Below are 26,629 nucleotides of genomic sequence, written 5' to 3'. Positions count from 1 at the left end.
ATACGGTATATGTCATGGCATTGATATGTATTGTTGAGTTTGATCTCATGCCCATTCGGGATGAGGGAGGCTTGTGCCGCAGGCCGAGCCCGTTGTTTTGAACTGCATTCACAAATGAAACAAAAGGACCCCAGCAGCTGTCAAGGAAGTGCTGGAAAGATTCCTGTTGTAGGGACTCCTTGTTTCATGTTTTGTTTATTACCTTTTTACTCCCTGCCCCTTTCCTCCATGAAGCTGAAGCACGGTGTTGTCGTCCCCCATCCCAATGACCTGATCTTTACAACAGTCCTGCGAGAGGCCATAGTTAGCTCATGGTCAGCCATGGCCAAGTAGGGATTTGAACCCGGGCTTCCTCAGACCTGATCCACGACACGCTTCACCACCCTGGCTGACTGTGAGCGGGAGGGTGGTAGCTCAGTGGCAGAGCCAAGGTCCCCGGTTCAGTCCCTAATATCTCCAGAGAGTCACTGCCCACCAGTGTAGTCACTACTGAGCTAGGTAGACCCAACGTCCTGACACAGTCTATGGTAGCTTCCCATGTCCCTATGTTGTAGCTTCTTCATGTGTCTATGGAGTAAAACAGATTTTTGAAAACTTTCTTTCTTGAGGAAATCCTTTCCACATCTGTTTCCCGGCTGAAGAGTCCTTGCGCATTGCAGAGGCTTGTGGGAAGGGTCTGGGGTGCTGTCTTAGGAGCACTGGTCAGCCTGTTTTCTCTCATCACAGTCCCCGCTTCCCTAGGGCTGTCAGTTTCAGGGAAAGATCAAGCGTGGCAAGGAAGCACGTCTGCCCTTGCCAATCATCTTCTCCCTGCGGAAACCTTGAGAGGCATCCAAGGCATCTCAGAGTTTCCTGGACTGGAGTTTGAAGAACCCCTGGAGTAGAGATAGCGCCCTTAGGGAGGGTTGTGGGGCCTAAGTGGTCTTTGATTAACAAGAACAACCCCCCCCTTCCCTGGTCCTGCCCTCCTCCTCCTCCTCTTCCAGTTTCCTCTTCCCCACCAGATGGGAACAATGAGAAATCTTGAAGGGGGAAATGGGCAGCAGTGCTGTGTTATGAAATATTTTCTCTTTCTGAATAAACAGGGGAGGAATTTCTGGAGCATTGTTCACAGTGGCAGTGTGGGATTTTTGAAATGGCAAACTGCAGGGATTGTTGATTGTTCAGGCAGTGATGTGAATTAAAGAAGGGTGGAGGGATGGGTTCGAAATACCCACGTGGAACCAAATTGTATTTTTGGCAGTTCCTTTAGAGTAAATCGAGAGATAGAGAGAATTGGAAATGCCCTTAATGGACCAGAATTAGCTTGTGAGACTTGGCATTTGTTTTATACAGTACCTGGTCTTCTGGGGTCACTGCCTGACAGAGTTTCTTTTGCAAGAAAGGGATGAAGTGGTGCTCGTTTCTGCAAGATCTGAGGGTGTTATCACTACATCCCATTGGATTGATATGAAGGGCCTTGTATGAACCAGAGCAAGTGGGGCTGGGGATACCTCTTCTGGTCTGGATCAAAACCAAAGGCAACAATTGCTAGGAGAATAACAAGCTCACAGCCTCAGATCTAGGCTGTTTCCCCACAAGCTCCTTCCCACCCCTTAAATGAAAATGGGAAGCCCTCTTCCCTCTTTGCACTCCACATGGATTTAGTACATTTTCTGCATGAGTTGCTGATCTGGACTTGATTGGAACAAGTGGAGAAACATTCGGGGCTGTAGGGGACAACCTTTCTGTGGGTGGGCAATTCTCTGCAGCCGGAGTGGTGGCAGGATCCTGTCGCACCTGAGGTTGAGATGTGGCAGAATTTCCAAGGCCCCCCTCCAAGGCCAGAGCTGTGACTAGTGCAGGGGTGTACGGACTGCCACATCTGAGGATGAATACATTTGGCCCACAAAACCACCTTCATTTAATTAGTTTCTGGCAGTTCCCTTGTGAAAGACAATATTTGTTGTATTGGTTATGTTTTTTTATAGTCCCTCCTCCCAATGCCGCCCAGTAAATATAAAAATACAATACAATATGCAAACAAAATACATATTGCAATACGTTGGTTATTCTTATGCTTTATTTATGTAATTCAAGTTTTTATATTAAGTTTTTATTTAGTTGAACACAGAACTATTAACACTGATTTTCATGATTTAAATAAACAGTAGTGTGTCCTGGCATGCAGTTTGGGAATTAACCAAACGGGGCAATGATTGCATCTTAGGAAAACAATGAAAACGTGGGGATTTTGGAAGTATTTGTGGTGGTGGGATGGAGCCAGAGACAGTAACAAGTCAAGCAGACGGGGAAGATCTACAGAGGAGTAGAGGCTGAAGAGACCCAGAGCTGCAGTGCAGAAGGTCCCAGGTTCAAATCCCAGCATCTCCAGGTAGGTCTGGGAAAGATTCCTTGTCTGAATTCCTGGATGGCCGCTACCAGACTGAGGATAATATCAGGGGAACAATAGTGCTTAGTGTTCAAAGTACTTTGCATTATCTTGAAATCTTTACAACATCCCTGTAAGGCAGGCCAGCATTGTTATTCCCAAAATTATAGAAAAGGGACAGGGTTCCAAGACTGAGAGACAGCAGTTCACCAACGGCCAACCAGCAAATTCACAGATCAGCTGAGAGTTGAACTGGGGTCTTCCCGCTCATAGCTCATGTTCTGAACCATTATGTTCAAGTGCAGACTTGTGGGGAGTGATTGAAAATGCAGCGCAGAACCACCTTGGTACGCGGCGCTTCCTGGGCCTGCTTGCCTTCCTCACTTGTCGAAGAGCCAATGCTCTGACTTGGAATAAGGTGCCTTCCTATTTACTCTCCACCAAGAGGCCAGGAATTCCCAAATCATATGCTGTGCTCTGAGAGAAGCTGAGTTGTGGGGAAGGAGGAGGCTGTTTTTAAATGCATCCATCACTCTAGGCCTCTTGATCTCCCTCACTTTCCCTGCCAATAGAGTGGTACCTCTGGTTGCAGACGGGATCTGTTCTGGCACAGATCTGTTGGATCCCGAGGTTTCCGTAACCGGAGGGACTGCTTCTGTGCATGCGCATGTGGCAAAAACCCGGAAATATACTTCCAGGTTTGCCGCTTACGTATCCCGAAGTTTATGTAAGTGGAGGAATAATAAGTGGAGATACGACTGTATGTGAGTAGTGGCATGAACCCCTGGAAGGGAATAAAATGCACAACTCTTTGCACCTGATAGATGCTGGGAATTCCAGAAACATCCCCCTTGCCCCCAAAGAGTGGTCCAGTTCCAGAATCCTGATGTGCCTGGGCAAAGGGGCGGTCAGGATACCTGGGGCCAATAGTCCTTGGGTTATCCCATAGAAAACACAGGAAAGCAGCATAGCAACATGGAAAGATACCTTGTACTGAGTCAGATCATTAACCCATCTAGCTCAGTGTTGTTTACACTGATTGGCAGCAGCATTCCAGGGTTTCAGACAGGATTCTTTTGCACCATGCATTGAACCTAGGACTTTCTGCATGCAAGGCAGATGCTCTTGCCACCAAGCTACAACCCTTCCTCTTGTTCTAGGGCCTGACTGAAATAATAGTGTATATGATTTATGTCATCTGTCTCTGCCTATCCACCTTCTTTCAACAGTGAGAGTAAAATTTTAATCCAGAACGCTGGAAGGAAGCTGTGTCCTGGGTATCTGAAAGCCTTTGAGGAACACTGATCCAGACCCCTTTGTGTTCTCTGTCCAGCAGGAACCCACAAGGATGACTTGAATGAGATGATGGAGCAAATGGAGTTCAAATCGCTGCAGTGGTTTGGAGCCACAGTCCGGTCACATGGCAGCTCCATCCTGGTAAGAGTGGAGTCGCGACATGAATTTGGCAAAGGGCAGAAGCAACTGGTTGACCAGGGGGAACAGGGCATCTCCAGATGGTCACAATTTTGCAGGAAAGATTTAAGTGCATACCAGAACTCTAGGTCTGCACATTGAAAATGGATTAAAGTGCTCTGTCACCCGAGCACAGCAAATTTGCTTTTGGGAACTTTTTGCAGTTTGGGTCATGATAGAAAAGTACCGTATTTTACGGACCATACCACGCACCTAGTTTTTAGAGGAGGAGAGGGAAAAAAGGGGAAAAATATTTCTCTGGTTTTCTTCCTCTAAAAGGCTGGCACCAGCCCGATTTCGGGCTGATGCTGCCTCCCCCTTGTCGCTGTTGGCGAAGCGGAAGGAGTGGACAGCAGGAAAGCGGCACTTTTCCACGTTGTCCACTCCTCCCCCTTCCCCTTTGCCGACAGCAACGGCGAAGGGGGAGGAGCTGCTGGCTCTCCAAGGGCAAGCCCGTCTGCCCCTCCTGCCTCCGCCACCTGCCACTCGCAAAAGCGGAGCACGCTGGCGGCGGTGGGAGAGAGAGGAACGAGCAGCTCTTCCTCCTCGGAAGCTGCTGCCAGCGTGCTCCACTTTTGCGAGCGGTGGGTGGAGGCTTCTGAGGAGGAAGAGCTGCTTGTTCCTCTCCCCCGCTGCCTTTGTCAAGGAGCGGGCAGCGCGAAAGCTGCTGCCTTCGCTCCATAACATGCAGTGACTTTTTCCTTTCAGTTTTAGGAGGGGGAAAGTGTGTGTTATGGTCCGAAAAATACGGTACGTTGAAAAATGTGTAATGAATGAATGAATGAATGATGGGAAGATGTTTAAAAGACCCCACAAGAAGATCGAGATGAATGCTCATTGTCCTATAACCTCGCTGCAAACAAACAAGCATGAAGGCTCAGTAAAGACCGGATATAATTTAACCTCTGTGTAAACAACAACCCACGGCGGGTCAAGTTTTGTCTTTAGCTGCTTCTTCCTTCCCATCACAGGACCCCTCTGTAGTATGGAAGCTGTGAGAGCTCCTGCTCTGTGGCTTCTGGAGTTGCCATAGGAGTTCCCAGCACTCCTGGCTTGTGTGCTACACAGATGTGATCTATGTGCCTTCAGTGGCCCGAAGTCACATGTTTCTTGAATATTTGATAACCAGGGCTAACGGTGCCTCTATATTGGCACTGGTGAAAAACCAGATCCCTCTGAACTAGAGAGCAAAAACTGCCACTTTCCCAATTTTTTGCAAGGTTCTTTTAAGGCTGCCATTCTATGCACCCTTACCAGAAGGAAGCCCTGTTGGTCACAGTGGGCAACTGGGATGAGCCACTGGGCTGGAAACCACAGGAAGGGAGAATGCTCATGTGCTCAGGTCATGGGTGCAGATTTCTCAGAGCAGGCCACTGCCAGTGTGAGAACAAGATGCTGTCACACTGTTGAGTAAACATTCACAGGACCCAGGTATCTCCAGTGCAGCAACGCCATTTCTTCCCTTCTAGATTCCTTGCATGTAAGCCCACCCACCCACACAAACACACAGAGGCCAGGCATTCCCAGTGTCGGAAATCCCTGTTTAGGCTACTGTTGCAATGCTGTGTCCTGTTATGGTCAAAGTCCATTGATAAAGTTTGTGACAAACTGATGTAGACTTGAAGGAAGATTTCATACAATAATGCTGATCTTCCTCTGTCTAAAGAGGCTGTCTGGCTCCTCTAAAAAGGGATGGGTGAACAGGGGGGACTTGATCTCCTTATTAATCCCCTCCCAATCAAGTTTTATTTTCTTTCTTTTTTTAAAAAAATGTCCTTTTTGAAATGCACACCCCAATCTCCCCAGTACTAAGAGTGTCAGAGGCTCATTTCCAGGTTTTGCTTTAGGGTTGCCAGAGGGGTTTTTTTTGGGGGGGGGCGGTTGCTTCCCTGCAGTTTATTAGTTAGTTACCCTGCTGAACTTCAAACTGTGCTTTGAACTCTTCAACTTTCCAAAATCTCTCATATGGGGGCAGGGCAGGAAGGATGCAGCTAGTAAGAACTGCAGGAAATGCAATGTGTGGTGGTGGTGTGTGTGCGCGTGTGGGGGTGGGCAGGCGTTGGCCATTGCTCAGGCTTTTCCAAGCAACCGTGTGGCCTCGCTAAGACACCCCATTTTTCTCTTTGGTTTCCCCCAAGATGCTCCCTGTAGTCCCTTCCAACTGGCCTGCTGCAGGGCAGGGCTTCCTCCAGTCTTTGGACATCTAGGACATACCTTGTTGCTTTCTTTCTAAATTAAAATGAGAGGCACACTTCACTCCGACCTTACTTTATTTTGCTTGAAACCTTTTTTTTTTTAAAGGCGCCCTTCATCCTATTTGAATACAAGGTAGTTTACAGAACAAAATCAATTAAAGTACAAAATGCAAACAGTGCATATGTGACAGGAACATAGACAGCTTCCCCCACTGCTCTGCCTAACTCAGGACTGTCTACACCAGCTGGCAGCAGCTCTCCAGGATTTCCCTGTCCTTCCTGGTGCATGTCCTTCTACATGCCAAGTAAATGTTCTACCAGTGGTTTATGGCCCTTCTCCAAATGCTGGGTCCCAGGACAGTAGGAAGGCATCCTCCTTGAAACTCAGGGGAACCTGGGTCAACGTTGCCTCCTAGCCTGGAGCACCCCCTCCTCTTTTCCTACTTAGAGATGGGACTCTGCTTTTTGTCCTGTGGTGGTGCTTCTAGGATTCTGTTATGCTGGTTAACTACAGCAGAGGCTGCCTTAGGAAATCCCAATGCATCCTGGATTCTTTCCCTCGGGACAATGCCAGTGCTTGTGTTGGTGCAGAGAGTGACTGGTGTATGTATCAAGGAGTGTGCTTTAAATTGCCAAGGAATTCTTCCGCCTTTTTCATGGCTCTGGCACAGTTTGGGACTCTTTGCTGTAGACTCTACAATGTAGAGCAATGTCCTGATCTGGCCACATGTGGATAGAGATGCTGGAAAGGGTGTTGGCCGCAAGATAGGCCCAGATGTTGGAGGGCAGTCATCTGCAGAAGGTGGCACATCTCTACAGAGGTCGTTGGCATTGCTGAAGCTGCAGTGTCTGACCCTTGAATTGTACAGGGCTAGTCTGACTCCAGCTGTGATAGCTTTGGCCACAAGTCAGAAGACCATCTCGCTCCCAGCTTCTGTACATTAAAACGGAAAGCTGATGGTTGTAAGAACTTTGTAACATTAAGAGTCCAGTGCATGAGGTTGCTTGTTTTCATCTTCCCTCCCCACCCCTTTTCCTTTTTGTGCCGTAGGCCAGAGTGCAGGGTTATTTATATTGATTTGTAAGCAGCCCTCAGAGTTTTTCCCCACCAGAAGTGTGTGGGTAGAATTGCTTTGCATGAATGAAGACTGTGGATCCCTTTCCATTTGCTTACCAGGCTCATCTTCTTCCTCTAGGCCTGTGCCCCCCTGTACAGTTGGCGAACCACCAGTGACGAGCGTGAGGTTGTGGGCACCTGCTTCTTGTCCATCAACAACTTCACCAAGTTTGTGGAATACGCACCTTGCCGCTCAGGTAACAAGGGGCTCCGGAGAGGGGGTTCAGCGTTGGCACAGGACCTCAGCCTTTCTTTTTTTGGGAAAACTGTACTGAATTTTTGTAAAACCGTATCAAACAAACAACATGTCTGCTGAATAAAATAAATGGTTGGTAAACGTGAAGGGGACCGTGAGGTTTATTAATACAGTTGGCAACCATTTCATGCAGAGGTTCCATTCCTGGCCCCTGTGCACATCGACAGAGTCCCTGAAAGTCCACCCCTTTTATGACTTTTTTGTGACAGTTTCAATCACTTCCAGGTTTGGTACTGTGTGTGATTACACGTCTTTCTGATGTGTGCTAATTGGTCATCGCCGGTATAACTAATGGAACATTATCTTTAAGGTGACTTATTGAATGTGCCCTAAAGTTTGCATACAGGAGGGGCTGACCACGTTTTCTCCCCTTGTTCACCTTTAAACTGGATGTCTAAATCAGTTCCCCATGATTTCATCAGTCTTTGAGAAAGAAGGAAGGGGGTTTTGGTTCTGGGTTCCCTGATCTGTAGCTATCTGTAGCATGGAGGTGCATCTGTGTGTGCTGTTGGGCTTTTTTTATATACCTTGCCCTAGCTGTGTGCCACTGTGCAGCTGACCTGCGCCTGGTGATGGGCAATGAAGGTATGGGAGCTGCATGTGGTGGTTTGCCATCCACTGGACTAGGGAGCTGAAAGAAGTAGGAGTGACTGTAGAAGTCCCTCCCTTGTCCCTTGTACTAACCCCTTTAAATGAGCCGTCCCTCCTGCTGAAAGAACATGGCAGATGAACTGAAGGTCCAGCCAGCCAGCTGCTTCCTAAGCATAATCTGGAGCAGTAGGAAGTGGGTGTGGGAAAAGCTGGGAGCCTTTCCCTGGGGACACCCATACAGTGATCGCCAGAAGGCTGCTGTGCCACCAGCAGAGCCCCATCCCATAAGACTCATTTAGTCTACCCTGTTCTCACAGTGGCCACTCCAGTCTCTAGAGAGCCAGAAGGAGCAGCTCTTGCTGACTTTACTGCATAGCTTGAGGTCAGCTCTGGAAGAGGGACTTCCGGCAAAAGCATTCCTGCTTCCCCCACAGATGCACACAAGCAAGAGCTGTCCTTGGGAGCTCTGAGGGAAGTCACATTGCTGAATTGAAAATGAAGAGGAGGAGGATTACGAAGATGGGTTCATCTTATATTCTGCCCTTTATCAAAAAAATCCTAAGACAGTGTGCAACATAACACATTACAGAGCACCAATAATAAAAACGACAGACAGCATAGTAATAGAATACAGTGGTACCTCTACTTACGAATTTAATGCGTTCCGAATGCACATTTGTAAGTCGAAAAAAATCGTAAGTCAAATCCCACAGGGAAGGCATTGGGAGAAAAAAAATCGCAAGTAGAAGCAACCCTATCTAAAAATTCGTAAGTAGAAAAAATCCTATCTAAACCGCATCCAAGATGGCGGGCAGAGCTCCGTTCATAAGTAGAAACATTCGTAAGTAGAGTTATTCGTAAGTAGAGGTACCACTGTACAGCCAATTTGCCCCTTGCTGTGTTGTATCCTCCACCACCTCACCCACCAAATTATTGATGCCGAAGGTTTGCTATTGGCGAAGGGGAAGACTGGATTCTCTTATTGTTGTCATATGCTCCCTAGGGCCAAGGTGTTCTCTTAAGAGGAGATTCCTTTCCCAAGGAATAATAATAATAATAATAATAATAATAATAATAATTGCTGTGGCCTCTTGATAATTAGCATAATTAGGCTAGGGGGCGCCTGCCTGAATGGAGAAGCGCCTGTGGTGGAAAGAGAATGCTGAACAAGCCTAGACGCCGCCCCCCCCCCTTTGCCAAAGGAAAAGATTGTTCCTGTCTCCAGAGACCGTACTTGGTAGATAATTCACATGTCATCAGAAGAAGTACCCCACCCTCTGATCGGGTTGCCCCAGCCACTTTGGGTGGCTTCCAACAGAATATTTTTTAAAAACACAACAAAACATCAGACATTAAAAACGGAAAGTCATAGTTGTTTATCTCTTTTCCAGCTGATGGAGAATGAATAATAATAATAATAATAATAATAATAATAATAATAATAATAGGGATTCCTCTTCCCTGCTCAGGGCTGGGATTCCCTGCTGGACCTCTGGTGCCTCATCACAGCTGTAGTACTCCTTCTAAAGTATATGCCTGAAAGTTTGGCTGTGATCAAGCAAATGGCACTTTGCCCATGCTCTAATGCTGTATTGGTTGCCCATATTTTGTGAGGGTTGTTTTTGGAGGTGAAAGGCTGGATCATTGATTTTATTGTAACAGTTCTGGTGTTAGGAGCTAGTCACAACCTGAGGCATATTGGCTTCCTGTTCATGTCTTGTCCGACAGAACAGTTTATTTAGGGGAGGAATCAGCATCACACACAATCATTCTGTCAATGCAAGCATTTCAACCCCCTTCTCTCTCTCCTCCAAGTGCACTGATCTGGTGGTTCTCCAATAATTCAGCTGTAAGCCTGTGTGGTGTAGTGGTTAAGAGCGGTAGACTCGTAATCTGGTGAACCGGGTTCGAGTCTCCGCTCCTCCACATGCAGCTGCTGGGTGACCTTGGGCTAGTCACACTTCTTTGAAGTCTCTCAGCCCCACTCACCTCACAGAGTGTTTGTTGTGGGAGAGGAAGGGAAAGGAGAATGTTAGCCGCTTTGAGACTCCTTCGGGTAGTGATAAAGAGGGATATCAAATCCAAACTCTTCTTCTTCTTCTGATGGACTGGGATATTTTTAATAGCATATTTTTTGTTTTGGTGTTTTCTGGCTCCAATTAAAGGGTGGCTTCAGTTTGGTGGGTGAGGGAAGTAGGACCCTGTATTTGGAAGGGATCATTTTGAATGCTGGTTGCAAGTGGGCCCTCTACCCCACTATGTGCCACACATTTATTAGCCATGCAAATATGAATAAATATTCACAACAGGCAAATCTGTAGCTTACCAGAACATACTCAAAAACTCAGATTGCCAATGAATAATTCGACTGCAAAAGGCACGATCCTCTCTTGTATCCTCAAGCTTCTATACTGTAACTTTTTCCAGCACCTCTGAATTTCCATTCCCTACCCCCCACCCCTTTTGTTTTTCTTTCTCCTGCCAGAAAAGGGCGGAGCCAGATTTCAAGGATATTGCCAAAGTGGCTTTAGTGCTGAATTCACAAAGGTGAGTTTCTGTCCCTGCCAAGAACATGGGTGACATGGTGCAGGGTCCTGTATTTGGGGGTTGGGACAGAGATCGTCTCCTTGGCATGAGGGTGGCTGGCTGCGGATACACAACAGGCACTGTAGATGCAGCCCCAGTTGTAAGGCTAATCTGGAAAACGGTATAGCCTGTGAAGCCCACAGGAGGGTGAACTGTATGCGTTGTATGGGTAAATGCTCCTGTGCTTAGGTCAGCCTTCCCCAATCTGCTGCCCTCCATAGGTTTCTGGAGTACAACTCCCGTCATCTTTAGCCATGCCGGCTGGGGCTGATGGGAATTGGAATCCAATAGCCTCTGAAGGGCAGAAGGCCAATTATTTCCCCTCCCTGTCAACCCAACTCTATGGGACACATGTGACTGCCATTGCTAGTAGATGATGCGCATTCCATCTGTGCACCCAGGAAGATTCGTTTTCCTTGCTAGTAGTGCTCTGGTTATATAGAACAGGGGAAAGATGTGCTGAGAGTTTGCAGGGTGCTGCTTGGGAATTCCTTCCCTCTCAAGCCTATGCACATACATGCATCACCCGTGGGCATCTGGCTATTCCACATCAGCCTTGTCCTTGACCGCTCCCCTGGTCACCCTAGGCAACCCGGGACTCCATGCAGGTGAATGAGAGGGCTGCTAAAAGGCTGGTAACTTCTGATCTACAAAGCTGATCTAATGTTACCTAAAATATTATTTTCTAAGACAATTGCAAAAATGATTTTGAGTATTGCTGCCAGTCTTACAGCTCCTCAACTATGTTCAGCTGAGGCTTGCCAACAGGTCCCTCCTGAGACTGGTCCAGTGCCTAAAGCCCCTGCTTTTAGGTGTCCTCTGATTGCATCATTGATGGTTCCTGTGTGCCTTTTGTGAGTCACATCCTGGTTGCTAAGAGAGAGGGTGCTGAGCTTAGGGTGGCCCAATGTGACCAGGGTGATCTCTGAGTGAAGTGATGGGGGTGTCAGTGGGTGGGTGTCAAGAGGGAGCGTGATGTGGCAGATACAGGAAGTGGAGTCGTTCAAATCCCCTAAACAGCCACAAAGCTGGCTGGGTGATTGTGGGTCAGCTACCATATCTTGGCCCAGCAAACCTCACAGGGTACTTGTGAAGATACAAGGGGAAAACTCAAGGCAAAGGTCAAGTGAACTGGCTCACATACCTCTAAGGAAAACTAATGTTTTTCATTGTCTTGGCAGGCTGGACGTGTTCTCCTTGGTGGCCCCGGAAGCTATTACTGGCAAGGTGACCCCTCCCAGCTTCTTTGTTACTATTATGAAAAATATTACTATTTTGGCAATATTTATTTGATCATTATTTCACTGGTCCAGCTGATTGAGATTTATATAGTTATTTAGCTGATCAAACGCCTGCTTTTCAAACGCACCTTCTTAACCATAGGGGCTAACAACATACTCTTCTCTTTTCTTTTTTTCTTTTAGGAAAAGAAAATGAAAGCTGAGATTCCCAGGAAGTGCTATTTTTTGTGTTCCTGTGGAATCACAGCATATCCATAAAGCTGGTCACTGTCTCAGATTCCTTGCACATGGGGCTAATGGTGCCCCCAATTTCTCCCCCTATCTCCCACCTTCTTGTTCCCCAAATTCAGGATAACTTCATTCATTCATTCATTTAATGTTTATTTTGCTTTTCTTCCAAGGAGCCAGAGGTGGCACGCAGAATAACTTCCTGTTGTTATAGTCGAAACAAAATAAAAAATATATTTTGTTTCGACTACGGCAGAACAGCACGGCTACCTACCTGTAACTTCCTGTTGTTATGTTGTTATTATTATTGTGGTTTTATTGTCAGTGTTTATTATGTAGTATGTTCTTTAAAAAGTGTCCATGTATGTAAACTGTCCTGAGATCTCTTTTGATGAAGGACTGTTTAGAAATGATTCGGCTAGGTTTTACTCACAGTAGCATTCCTGAAATTAATGGAAGTGACTGAGCTGTGTGTTTGCATAGCTTTTCGGAATGCCACCCTATCTAAATGAATTTATCCTCACACCAACCCTGTGAGGTAAGTTAGGCTGAGATGTAGCCGACTTGCCCAAAGTCACCCAGCGAGCTTCCTGAGGGAATGGGGGATCTGACCTTTGGCCTCCTAGTCATAGCTGCCAAGTCTCCAGTTTTCCCCGGGAAATCCCCGTTTTTCCAGCTGTTCCTAGCTGAAAAAAAAGATTTTTTTTTCGTTTTTTCCTGGTTTATTCTGGTGCGGCGGCCATTTTGGAACTGGGCGGAGCATGCTCAGAAGCGACTTTTGATGCTACTCTGCCCAGTTCCAAAATGGCTGCAGTGCGACTTCTGGCGTGGCGGCCATTTTGGAACTGGGCAAAGCAGCATCAAAAGTCACTTCTGAGCATGCTCCGCCCAGTTCCAAAATGGCGGCAGCGCTACTTCCGGTCTGCTATTTCCCCCGGTCCCTTATTTCTCTGACAGCAACTTGGCAGGTATGCTCCTAGTCCAACACTCTTAACTGCCACCCCCCCCCCTTTTCCCTTCAGGCCAGGTGATATCAGCAGCACAGGATGCCATTGTGGAGGTATATGACCCTGATTATTTAGTCCTGGAGGTCCGAGGGCAACTCAAGACGGGTCAGGCTAACTTCAAGGCTGACGACAGCTACCTTGGTGAGTGCTGGATGGAAGGAAAGGGTTCGAGAAAGAGAATGTTGTTGTCTTAGGACAGTGCTAGAGGTGGGGTCCTGAAATCCTGTCATTCATTACCATTGGCTGTGCAGCCTGGGAGTGATGGAGGAGTTGGAGTGTGTGTGTGTGTGTGTGTGTGTGTGTGTGTGTGTGTGTGTGTGTGGTGTGTGTTTAAATTTTACAAATTCTTTTAAAATACAATCAGAACCTATCTCTCTTATCAGTTGACCTACCATCCCTTCCCCACAATAAGAGCAGTGATCAGGAGAGGCTGTTGATTGACGGCAAGTGCAGGTTAAGGAGGAGTTGAACACCTAGAAGGCTGCAGGTTCTCTCATCCTTGCCTTAGGGCAGCATTTTCTTCCTGGGAGCTGGTTGCCTTTGCCCATTCTGTGCTTCATGGTTGGGCTGAGCAGGTGGTCCCTGTGCTTCAGCACTTGCTCAGTTCAAAATCTGGGCCCTGTTAGAAAAGGGTGGCCTCTGATCAAGCTTTGTCAATGGGCAGTGAATCAGAGGTTTCCCTGAACTTCAGAGTCAGCAGATCTCTGCAAGATCCAGGGTTCTTGAGTTCACCTCTTGTTTCATCCATGAGGTGGGGGTGAGTAGTGTTCATGGGGAGTGTTGATATCTCTGGGTGCAGATTCACAAATAATAAGCAGAATGATGCATAAGCATCTCATCAGAGTCAGCAAGGACACCCTGGGATACCCCAAATGCTCTGGAATTAATCTTACTTAACAGATGAATGTGGTTACATCAGCGTAACCACACTATGATGGTTACCATGTCCTTTATTTCAACCTAGTCACAGAATTTCTTCACCTCCTGCTGACGCTTCGGAACATAGGATGCTGCATTTTACTGAGTCAGACTATTGGTCCACTATTCTCTGCACCAAGTGGCTGCTGTACTCCAAGATTTCAAGGGGGGTGGCTCTTTCCTAGTCTTACCTGGAGATGTGGGGGGTTGAACCTGGGGCCTTCTGAATGCCACTGAGCCACAGCCTGTCCTTATACATTTCCCTGCAAAAATGACCACATGCACTTATCTTTAGAGAAACCCAGAAGGGTCCTTATCCCATCTCCTCCACAGGGAAGGATTTTGTCTCCTAGCGATGTTCAGCCTGGGGCCAGATTGCTGACTAACTAGTTGGCATTAAGGGACCTATGGCAGGCACCCCCAAACTTCGGCCCTCCAGATGTTTTGGACTACATTTCCCATCTTCCCTGACCACTGGTGCTGTTAGCTAGGGATCATGGGAGTTGTAGGCCAAAACATCTGGAGGGCCGCAGGTTGGGGATGCCTGACCTATGGCAACCTGTGGTACCGCATGGCATGCTGGGAAATGGCCCTGGTAGGTGTAGAATGGCATGCACACACACACAAACCCTTAATCATGCTGTTTCTCCTTTCCCTCTCTCTAGGCTACTCTGTGGCAGTTGGTGAATTTAGCGGAGACAACACTGAAGGTACCAATGGGCTTATTAGGAAGGGAAGATACTTTCAGCATGGGTGGTAGGGCTGGTTTCTGGGCATCGTTTTTGGAGAGCAAAGAATCTAGAATAGTAGAGGGTCCTCTAGTCCACCCCCCTGCAATGCAGGAATCTCATCCACGAGAGACTGCCATCCAAAATCTCCTTAAAAGCCTTCAAGGAAGGAGAGTCCAGAACCTCCTGAGGAAAACCATTTCACCGTCAAACAGCTCTTACTGTCAAAGTGTTCTTCCTGATGTTTGGTCGGAGTCCACTTTCTTGTAACTTGAATCTGTTGGTACAAGCCCTACCCTCCAGGGAAGGAGAAAACAAGCTTGCGCCCTCTTCCATGTGACTGTCAGGTTTATGTGTACCTTGTGCCAAAAATATATACCTCCATTGCATTTGGAGAAAATCACACATGTCAGGATTTCGAAATGTTGTATAATTCTACCCCCCACCCCCAAGACAATAGATTTTCAAATAAATTATAACAACTTTATTTCTATTTTTTGTTAAATTGTGGAGGGAATATTGGCCTGCAAAATGAGAGTGCAGTTATGAGGGCAGTAGGAGAGAGATTTGGGTTCATATTGTTGTTGTTGTTGTTGTTGTTGTTGTTGTTGTTGTTGTTATTATTATTATTATTATTATTATTATTATTATTATTATTATTATATATTTATAACCCGCCTTTTCCCATGGCAGGGACTCGTATTAAGGGCTTGGGATTAGTAAATAGCGCACTGCATTATTACCTGGTTTCTTAAAGGTCATACTGTACAGTATGTATGTATTTTCCTCTTCTCCCATGAGGACTCTTCCAGAGTCTATGATCGGTGCCGTATTCTGCTGTTCACAGTGTCCTTGCAGTAGTTCGGCCTCCTGCTGCCACTGATTGCATTGTGTTCCTTTGCTCTTTTGCAGACTTTGTGGCTGGCGTTCCTAAAGGAAACCTGACTTATGGATATGTAAGAGCCAAACCTGTGCCTCCTTTCTCCCCACTCTCTGTGTGTACTGTAACCCTGCCTGCTTTGTGGAGCTGGAACATTGGTCATACAAGAATTCCCTTGAAAATGTGCTCTAGGGGCTAGCACAGAATTTGGCAGCAGACCTTTTGTGGATGGCGGGTGGGTCGTCAGGAACTCCTGTAAAAGTGCTCCAGATGCCCCCCCCCCACCATCCACACCGGGTGCATAAGATGCTGCCTCAGGTTCTTCCAACTGCAAGCTAATATACAAGAGTGCTTATTTAAAAAATTGCTACACAGCTTGGATCTTAAAAGAACAACTTCCTTAGATCTCCTCTGCTGCTCATAACCAGGAACATTCTCTTAACAACTTCTGATATAAGTCATTGAGTCTTTTTTAATGGCTGATCCACAAACTGGAAGGACCTTCCCCCAAAAAAACTTTCCAAGGGCTGAAACAGAGGAGTTTCATTGGCTAGCCTAACCCAGTGCTCTTCAACCTTGGTTCCCCAGATTGTGTTGGATCCCCAGCCAGTTTAGCCATTGACTAGGGGTGATGGGAGTTGTAGTCTAACAGCATCTGAGGCTCCGAGGCTGAAGTACACTGGCCTAACCCAACCGGGTAACCTCGGATGTAGCTAGACTACAACTCCCATCATCCCTGAGGATGCTGGCTTTGACCAATGGAAGGTGGAGTCCAGCAGTCTCTGGAGGTTTGGCAGGCAGGTTACTGAAGGCTGCCTGAGAAATACTCTTTATCTCCTTTCTACTTGGGTTACTAATAGATAGATAGGAGACCAGACCCAGAGGGTGAAATTCAAAGTAGCATTCAGGAAACTGCTCTGTTGGTGCAGCCTGATGAAACCACCTCCCCTTCTGGGGGTTATCCCGACCCCCCGACCCCAAGCCAACTAGGGGGGGGGCACTGGGGAAGGGAAGCAAACCCTGTTGTGCTAGCAGGACTCTCTGAATCCAGACCGCACAGCATGGCCCTTCTTGACTCTGGTGGGGGATCACTCCAGCGGCAAGGGCTGGGCTGGCACAGCAGGCTCCGTTCATCCTCTGCGCACCCTCACACACCCCGTGCGCATGCACACATGCACACCCCGGGCACTGGCAAACCACGCTATGGCTCTGCCCCTAGCCAGTCCCCACCTGCCTGCCTTGTTGCTTACAACCAGTCCAAGGGGTGGCAGCTGCTTTCTCCTTAGTCTCAGTGTCGCCCCTGTAGAGCTCAGGAGGGAGGTGGGTGGAGACAGAATGAAAATTAGTGGCTCTGCCAGCCTTGTGCTCTGGCTCCAACTACTGTTGGCCTGCCAGCCTTCTGCCCTACCCATCCCAGTGGGCACCAGCCTCCACTGCTCCTTCCCAAACACAGAAGTTCCATGAGAGGCATGTCTGGCCACATCCAGGCAGAAAGGCCCCCCCGGAACAGTCCTGTGCTGGTGCTTTGTGGTGCCATGGCATCAACAGGTATGCTTTGGGTGTAGCCCCTTTGCATTTCCCCTTCCTGTGTGGTTAGTGGAGGGCCCCACTCACGCACAGGAAGGTGCCAGTTAAAAGTGGGTGCCACCCCACCTTGAGACGCGGGTGTGTTCTTTGGCTCCCGCGATCCCTTGCTGTTGTGACTTTTCCCTGACACGGGACACACGAGTTCACAGTGAGCTCAAAGTAAGACATTGCCTCACACATGACATGCCAGCCTGTCTCTCCTCCTCACCCTCTCCTGATTGTGCATCGCTCATCTGCTTGCTTGTTGTTGACCCTGTGGGTTGCTATGGTAACAGGTGCATTTCTAAAGATGAGGGAAGTGAACAGGCCCGAAACCAAACAAATCTGATTTCCCTGCGGCCGTTTGGCTGCGGCCAAGAACCAACCCCATGATGTTGTTGCAGCGGTTAGTTTGGGCTGCGATTTTCTTCGCCTCGAACATGTGACGTGGCTTCCTTCCTCCTGGGGCAGCCTTTCTCTTGGTGACCTTGCTGTGACACTCTTAGTCGCCCACAGAGCAGTCTGAGAGGAACCTCAGCCCCTACTTCTTGAGCAGAAGTTGTGCTTAGGGCACCCTCCTCCCAAAGCTCCCACAATACGGCACCCGCCAACTCATTTTCTGCTACCCTGTGGGAGCCTTCGGGTGAGGTTTACTTCTGCATTCTAAGTTTGGGGCTGTATTGCAGGAGGCATCCAGACTCAAAACAGATATTTTTACCTCAGGGCTGTTCTCTCTCTCTCCCGGCCGGCTTCCCCCACAGTATAGTATTTCTATACTGCCCTCTCATAAAATATCAGGGCAGTGTATAGCAATACAGTCAGTCAGTCAATCAATCAATCAAATTAATTACAAGCAATCATTAAACTGACTGACGACTCCAGAATATTCTAATCATGCACACATATATAACATATACATGAGCTCATGCACACACATATATAAGTACTACCAGTGTCTGTGAAAAACTGCCTATGTGGATGAAGGAAGAAAAAAAATGTCCTAGTGATAAGTGCAATTAATTACAGTGATTTGAATAAATTATTAGTATTATTTAAAGAAAAGGTTTCTATTTTGGTAGTCAGGACTCCCCAGCTGTGGAAGGAGAATGAGTACGTGGCCAGAAGAGAAACTCTTGGGAGCAAAGACTCCTAGTTTCCCCTTTCATTCCTGTCAGGAGAAGTTGGGCTGGCTCCCTCGCCACAAAAAGCCTTCCCCAAGCTGAGTCCCTTGAGTATTGATGAACGAAGACTCCCTTCATCCCTGGCCATTGGCCGTCCTGCCTGGGGATTATGGGAATTGTAATCCAGCAGTGCCTTAGTGGAGGATTCCGGCTGGATCAGGCAACATGAGACTGAAGACCTCTTATTTTCTCTTCCTTTCTTCTTTCTTTCTTTCTAGGTCACAATTCTAAATGGAAGTGACATTCGGCCCCTGTACAACTTTTCTGGAGAGCAGGTAAATGGCTGCACAGTTCACACTGAAGCCAGGAAAGAGGGTCTTGATGCCGCAGCTGGGCTATGCCCCAGAGCCCTCAAGCCAGGCTCCATTGCCATCCCTTACGGTGCCATTCAGGTTGCCGCCTGCAGCCCACACCTGCGTTAGGGTCTGAGGTTCATTCCAGGAATGGACAGGAGAAAGAACATGATGGTTCCTAAGATCCACTGTGTTTGCTAGTTCCATTTCCTCCCCCCCCCCTCAGAAAAAAAACCTAGCTTTCAGGCTACCTGGGGCCTTAGACAGGACTTTGTCTATGCTGTGATTCAGTATATCAAAAGTGCAGGATTTGGATTGATTGGGTGCAGGGTGTTCAATTTGGTTTTTTGTATGGCGTATACCCTGTATGTGCTTATCTGTCTGAACAGAAGTGTTGTTGCACAGCTGGTAGTCAGGGATGGTGGGAGTTGTAGTCCAACAGCACCTGGAGGGCTCCCAGTGCGAGAAGGCTGCCCTGGAGAACCCCAGGAATTTTAGGAACTATCCTGTCTTGGGGGTGTGCCGGTACCATGATGGGTCTGCCCTATGCATTTAAAGCAGAATTATGCCACTTTGAACAGTGTAGTTTGCGCTGCGAGTTGTCAGGAGGTCCCGATTCCCCTCATAGGGCTACAATTCCCAGAGTTCCATTGTGAGAACTGTAGCTCTGGGAGGGGAACAGGGGTTTCCTAGCAATTCTTGGCCTGCTTAACAAACGCACCTCCCAGGATTCTTTGGGGGAAGCCATGGTTGCTTAAGGGGCCATGAAGATGCTTTCAATGTACAATGCCGATGTGGCCTGGATTCTGAGGGGAATGTGGGGAGTGGTCTATGGGGAGTCAAGAGTCCCGCCCTGAGCAGACAGTCTGTCACGATTGCAGGATGCCTTGCCTGCCCGATGTTGACATCCTTCAGCCTCACCAGCTGCCTGTCATTTCCCTCAACAGATGGCTGCCTATTTTGGCTATGCTGTGGCTGCCACTGATCTCAATGGTGACAGGTGAGTGTTGAGGAAGGGTGACCACAGTCACTAGTTGTGTGTGTGTGAGAGAGAGGGAGGGAGGGAGGCTTTCATCTACACTAGAAGAAGCTGTGGGAATGTTTGACTAAGTTTGAGTTTTGGTGAACATCAGGTGGGCTCTGTCTAGGAAGCAGAGCAGAGAGTTGCCATGGATAGAAGAGGGAAGGGGCAGTGCAGACCCCATGGAGATACTCTGGCCGTGGTTCAGGAGGGGGGCTATGTGCCTCTAGACCCTGCTGCTCTCCCACTTCCACTAGCGCTTCTCTGAAGCCCGACCAGGGCCGGCCCTAAGGCAAGGCTGGGTGGGTGGCGCAATGCGCCAGGGCGTCGGGCCGCCAGGGGGCGTCGGGCCACCAGGGGGTGCCGTGCTGCGCCCACCAGACAGCCCGGACGCCCTCCCGCTAGCCCTGCTCCTTGCCTCCCTCCCTCCCGCCCGCCGTGGGTTCGAGTCTCGGCCTCAGCCTGGCTGGTCGGGGGCATGAGGAGGACACCGCCCCCCCAGCAGAGTCCTCCGCGCAGGAGGAGGCAGCGCCAGTGCCCTGGAGGACAACCAGGCAGCCTGGCCCACCCACTGCGGCGCCCCTGAGCCCGGCCCACCCTCAGCGCCCGGCCCACCCATGCCATGTCCATCCTCTGCATCCGCGGTGAGTTGGTGGGGCAGCGGCGGAGGGACCTTTGTGCCACGGCACTCAATGTGGTTAAGACGGGCCTGACCCCGACAGTGAGCTCTTTTGGATCCAGAGTTGGTGATTTTAAGGCTCTTGCTCTTTCTCCTCCCACTGCAGCCTAGATGACCTCCTGATTGGTGCCCCCTTGTATATGGAAAAAACAGAAGACGGTCGCGTGCAGGAGGTGGGCAGAGTCTACATCTTCCTGCAACAGCTGTATGGCATGGAGCCAGTGGCGTCGGCCGCACTTACTGGTCACCAAGAATTTGGTCGCTTTGGCAGTGCTATCGCTCCCCTGGGGGACCTTGACCAGGACGGCTACAATGGTAGGGATCTTTGACAATATTTGCATCCCACCTTTCGGCAAAAGTTCCTAACAATTTTCTTGCAAAATGTGAGCACCCATGAGGACATTTTCATTTTATTGCTGTTGCTAAATGTCTGCTCTTTCTTGAGCTTTTTCGCTTTGACAGCAGGATTAACCAACTGCTTGTTAGTTCTAGCCTCCCTTTATTTCACAATGCGACACAGACATTGATGGCAGGTCCCTGTTCCACTCAAAACAGTTCTCCCGCCCTTCCCAGATTTTTCATAGCTGAGGTTAAGGTACTGAGGTTAAGGTTGATTTTGGGTTTTCTTTCTTATGAGTAAAAATTGGAAGCACACTCCAATCAATGCCTGCCCACTCCCAAACTGCATCTGCATGTTGCATCGTTCAAGGCATGCATCCTGAATGGAAGGAGGCCAGTGGAGAGCAGTAGTTTGCACAGCGATGCAACAGGCAGCCCTTTGGAAATGGGACTGGACAATCTCATCCCACCTGATGCAGCAGCACAGTAGCATTGTGGTCCAACTGCATCTGGAGAGCCACAGCTTTAATTTGTTTGCTTTCTTGCAGCATACTGGCAAGCCCTGGGATGTAGTTTTGAATTTGCAGAGTCCTGATCTTATGAGCCATTATATAACTAAAAGTTCAGAAGCGTCAAGCTCATCATTTCAACATTTGAGCTCATGTACCTTTAACGGTTGTGTAGATGAGATAATTTAGGCAAGGGCACCTGTTCAAACCAGTGTGCAATTACTGAATTCCCCTTTTCTCTACTCAGCTGTTATAGGTGATCGACTCCCCCTGCAACATAGGCTCCCATTAGGGAACCCTCTTGAACCAGCCAGACAAGTGTCCCACAAAATAACAAAGCAAAGTGGGGATCAAGTTTAATGTGGTACATTGAAAGAGGAGGCAGCAATCGGTTCAGCAAAATATGTGTGTCTGATTTGGTTTCCCCGCCCTAGACATAGTGTGCATACTCAAGATATCACACAGTAGATTAGTTTTCCTTTAACGTCATAGGCAAATCAGAGGGGCTACAAAATCACTAAAGAGCAGTGATTCCTTCTGCCCTTTCAGAATACATTTATGAGCAAGGTCTGGATCAGGGGTCCCCAGACTACGGCCCCCGGGCCAGATGTGGCCCAATTGGCCTCCCAATCCGGCCCGCGACGACCCCTGCCGCCCGCTGCCACCGCCTGCTCTTGTGGTGTGCCACGCGGCGGCGCACTTCCAGACCTGAAAAAAATTGCCGAAAATTGTTTCTGCGCATGAGTATGGGCCTCTCCCGACCCAGAAGAGGTCATTTCCGGTGCACTTCCGGGGCGGGGAGGTACACTTCCGGGGCGGGGGAGGCCCATACGCATGCGCACAAACAATTTTCGGCGATTTTTCCGGCCTGGAAGCGCGCCACCGCGCCAGTAAATGGGTGTGCGCATGCGCACTGGCGCGCGCTCCCCCACCCTCCGGCCCACTGCGCGCGCACTCCCCCGCCCTCCGGCCCGCCCGAAGGTGGGTAAGTCTGGGGACCCCTGGTCTGGATTCTGATCACAGCCCAATGAGCAACCCAGGACAAAAGTTTTATAGGTATTTGTGACCCATATTTGTGTATGTGGCCGAACAGGAAAACCCTACATGTGATTTTGCTGCCATCTGCTGGATGAGGTTCATACTGCATGTTTGCATTGTGCTATGTATATCTGGGCACACCTTGAAACAGGTACTGAAATTCCTGGTTTCTGCTACAGTCCTGCACAAGAGAGATGGCTAAGGCCTGATGCTTTTCTTCTTCTCCATTGTTTTAATTTATTGTGTTAAAATATTTCCTTTTCTCTTACCTTTTAACTCAGAGAGAAAAGACAGCAAAAATTAAAACTAATTGGAGCTGAGTGTGCCCTCTTGTGTAGAAACCCTGTGAAACCATTTCTGAGCTCCTGTACTGGGGTTCCCTGGGCACAGGAGTTAGGGGGATGAGGGTGTGGAGTGAGAAGAGGTTACTATGTATTTTCATTACATTATTCCCCACCTTTCCTCCAAGGAGCTCAAGGTGGCATACCTGGTTCCCCCTCCTCTTTGTGTCCTCAGAACAACCCTGCAAGGTGGGTCAGGCTGAGAGACAGTGTCGGGCCCAAGGTCATTCAGCGAGCTTCATGGCTGAGTTGCAATTTGAACCCTGGTCTTCCAGTCCCTGGTCTGACACATTAATCACTATACCATATTGGTTCTCAGTGTGGTTTTTGGTTAGAGTACTAATGGAGGCAGCCTGGGGAATTTGGGAGACAACTCAGCAGAGTGAGAAGGAGGGTCCCTTAATGCAGTTGGGCTCCTTTTTGAGAGAAGTGAAGTAAGACACTTTACCATCTAAAGTGGGGAGGGATGGGGGGGGGCGCTCTGTAGGACTAAGTCCAGCAACTCAATTTACCTTACTGTCCCACTGTCTGGTGGAATGAGTGGGCAAGACCAAGAGTGGGTCCAACAGTCAAGAAAACAGTTTCTGCATGTGCTGTTGAGGGAAGGGAGGGGCAGGTGGGGTTCATCCACCTAGGAAGAAGGAGCACTCTGGTCCTAAACCTCCGCTGCCTTGTGGGGTATCTTCGGGAGAAGAAAAGGCTAAGGATTAAAAACTACACAAATGGAGTCTCCTGCAGCCCAGCTGGTGCCAAACTCTGGGCTCTGCTTTTGTTTAGACCACATCAGTGAGGCTGAGAGTGGGGCCATGTCTGGGCAGCCCAGGACCTCCATACACACTGCCCAGGCTTGCACCCTGGGGAGGTCATTTCAGTGCTGCTAATGCAGTAGATTGCCGGAATAAATATCAACAACCTCAGATACACAGATGACACAACCTTGATGGCAGAAAGTGAGGAGGAATTAAAGAACCTTTTAATGAGGGTGAAAGAGGAGAGCGCAAAATATGGTCTGAAGCTCAACATCAAAAAAACCAAGATCATGGCCACTGGTCCCATCACATCCTGGCAAATAGAAGGGGAAGAAATGGAGGCAGTGAGAGATTTTACTTTCTTGGGTTCCATGATCACTGCAGATGGTGACAGCAGTCACGAAATTAAAAGACGCCTGCTTCTTGGGAGAAAAGCAATGACAAACCTAGACAGCATCTTAAAAAGCAGAGACATCACCTTGCCGACAAAGGTCTGTATAGTTAAAGCTATGGTTTTCCCAGTAGTGGTGTGTGAGAGCTGGACCATAAAGAAGGCTGATCGCCGAAGAATTGATGCTTTTGAATTATGGTGCTGGAGGAGACTCTTGAGTGTCGCATGGACTGCAAGAAGATCAAACCTCTCCATTCTGAAGGAAATCAGCCCTGAGTGCTCACTGGAAGGACAGATCGTGAAGCTGAGGCTCCAATACTTTGGCCACCTCATGAGAAGAGAAGACTCCCTGGAAAAGACCCTGATGTTGGGAAAGATGGAGGGCACTAGGAGAAGGGGACGACAGAGGACGAGATGGTTGGACAGTGTTCTCGAAGCTACCAACATGAGTCTGACCAAACTGCGGGAGGCAGTGGAAGACAGGAGTGCCTGGCGTGCTATGGTCCATGGGGTCACGAAGAGTCGGACACAACTAAACAACAACAACAAATACAGTAGTTTGACTTCACCCCTGGAGGTGCACTCCATTGTCTCTTGAGGCAGACAGATGCCAGCAATATAACTACAGTGGTACCTCTACTTACAAATAACTCTACTTACAAATTTTTCTACTTACAAATGGAGCTCCGTCCGCCATCTTGGATGCAGTTTAGATAGGATTTTTTCTACTTACGAATGTTTAGATAGGGTTGCTTCGACTTACGATTTTTTTCTCTCAATGCATTCCTATGGGATTTGACTTACAATTTTTTTCGACTTACAAATGTGTGTTCGGAACACATTAAATTCGTAAGTAGAGGTACCACTGTATTTCCAGTTCTGGAGGTTATAACCCAGTGCGCCCTCCTCTTTCTCAGCCTTTCTGGCCTCCCCCTCAGCTCAGCTCGCAGCTCAGCAGTGGTGATGGCAGTTCCCCTCTGGCCACCTAACTACCACCCCTCTCTCAGTCACAGCTGGCTGTGCATTTGCTCAAGGGCGCTAGCATGACAACAGTCTCAAGCAAATGGGAAGAACTGGTGCCTTTCCTTATCGATGGTGGTTAGTCTGTCCTTTTTGCTTTATTCCAGTTGTCACTGCATTGCTTTTTTTTTTTACCCCTGCTAAAAATTCTTTTCTTTAAACAAGCCTGCCCAGACATGGGCATTTGACATGTTGTTTTTAACAGGTAATTGTGCTTTGTTATGTCTTTTTTTTAAAAAAAAAAAAAAACCTGCTGGTTTTACTTCTGTTTTGAAATTTTTTAGGCCAACTTGCTTTCAACCCATGGACATTTCTTTAAATGAGTATTTTGTTTTGTTTAATGTCAAGGGTGGGGAACCTTTGGCCCTCCCGTGGTTGCTGGACTCCCAACTCCCATCATCCTGACCATTGCCCATGTTTGCTGGGGCAGCTGGAAGTTCAACTCCAAGAGCATCTGGAGGGCCAAAGTTCGCCTGCACCTGTTTCATGCCAGCCACTTAAGAGGTGTTTGTGGATCGAGTGGCATCTCCGCCTTGTCAAATACCTGAATGAATGCTGACGCTGGAATTTTTTTTCCTGCAGATGTGGCCATTGGGGCCCCGTTTGGTGGCAAGGAGCAGCAAGGCATGGTCTATGTGTACAATGGCCAGCCTGGCGGACTGAACCCCAAGCCTTCTCAGGTGTTACAGGGCCACTGGCCAGCTGGCCAGACTCCAGACTTCTTTGGCTTCTCCATGCGTGGGGCTAAGGACCTGGATGGAAATGGCTACCCAGGTGAGGACTGAGTGTGAAATCACAAGAAAGGCTGCAATGGGGCATCTGAAGCATCAAAGAGCCATAGCTTATCTTTGGTAGCTTTGCATGGATGAGGTCCCAGGTTCGGTCCCAGCTCTCTCTAGCTAAAGGCAGAAATCTAAAGGGGCCCCAGCAAACTCTTTATCCTATAGAGCAAGTTTAGCCAGTGTGGTGCCCTCCAGAGGTTGTTGGACTCCCAAGTCCCCAACAGCCTCAGCCAGTGTCACCCAATGGCATTGGCCAGGGATGATGGGACTCATCGTCCAGCAACATCTGGAGGGCACTCTGTTGCCTGACCCCAGTAAGGAGGCAATATGGTTCTCTGTGCAATTGCTTAACAGCTTAAGGAAGCCCAAATACTATACAGTACACAAGTGGGATCTGCAAGAAAAGGTTGCCACATGGAGTGCTCCTGTTCACTGTATCAGCCAGCCAGCCATGCTCTCTAGGATGCTCCATGCTCCATTCCTCCCACCCGGGTTCCCATTCCACCCCCTTCTGAAATAGTCAGCATTCTGTGGCCATCGGGCATGCTCAGTCTTCACTGAACTGTCTGAGGTTTCTTACAGCTTTAGTGGTTTTTATTTTAAGATTTTGTGCTCCTGATACCACTTTGGTGCCATTTTGGCTCTGTAGGCAGCGCCGCTCAAACCCTGAATGTTGGAAATAGAGGGAATTATTATATTCCTGATGATTGATCAGATAATCCAACAGCCAGTTTGGGCATCTTGTATCCTAAGGAGCATGTTAACAGCCAGTATAAATATTGGTCTTCGGGGAGGCAACCCCCAGGATGCTCTCAATGGCAGAGTGAAAACAAGGAAGTGTCCCAGTGATATTGCAAAAGCCCTCTGCAATGGCATTTATAAACACCCACTTTATAATGAGCATTTAAGATCAGGTCTCCAAAGAGACTCTCACTTGAAGGGCCGTAGTCATGCAAGGAGGCTACCACTCTTGTAGAAGTTCAAGTGGTCCATTGATACTAATCTTCCCCAAACTTGGGCATTAGAACATTATCTGCCCCTAACCATGCAGCTGTTGATCTCAGAGGGCTTTGAAAGGAAGAGCAATCAAAGAGGCTGCCTCTGAGCATGTGCTAAGTGGTTTTCCCCA

General features: G+C 48.3%; 1 protein-coding gene across 2 annotated transcripts in view; it reads left to right on the top strand.

Moving 5' to 3' along the window:
• The window catches only part of ITGA5 (integrin subunit alpha 5), a 92,670-nt gene that overhangs the window by 31,149 nt on the left and 34,892 nt on the right, over positions 1-26,629 (top strand). The window contains exons 3-13 of one of the 2 annotated variants that reach the window (XM_035101852.2): positions 3,708-3,808; positions 7,236-7,353; positions 10,489-10,550; positions 11,771-11,816; positions 13,081-13,206; positions 14,649-14,693; positions 15,624-15,667; positions 18,557-18,613; positions 19,579-19,631; positions 20,438-20,646; positions 25,301-25,492. In XM_035101852.2, the coding sequence (XP_034957743.2) occupies positions 3,708-3,808; positions 7,236-7,353; positions 10,489-10,550; positions 11,771-11,816; positions 13,081-13,206; positions 14,649-14,693; positions 15,624-15,667; positions 18,557-18,613; positions 19,579-19,631; positions 20,438-20,646; positions 25,301-25,492 (1,053 nt within the window). Of the gene's footprint in view, positions 1-3,704; positions 3,809-7,235; positions 7,354-10,488; positions 10,551-11,770; positions 11,817-13,080; positions 13,207-14,648; positions 14,694-15,623; positions 15,668-18,556; positions 18,614-19,578; positions 19,632-20,437; positions 20,647-25,300; positions 25,493-26,629 lie in introns of both variants that reach the window. The other variant, XM_035101846.2, reaches the window with a different exon arrangement.

The sequence above is a fragment of the Zootoca vivipara genome, chromosome 2 (genome assembly GCF_963506605.1).
Source record: "Zootoca vivipara chromosome 2, rZooViv1.1, whole genome shotgun sequence".
In the NCBI taxonomy this organism is placed as follows: domain Eukaryota; kingdom Metazoa; phylum Chordata; class Lepidosauria; order Squamata; family Lacertidae; genus Zootoca; species Zootoca vivipara.
Note: the sequence above shows the minus strand (reverse complement) of the source record. Positions and strands in the feature narration are given on the sequence as shown.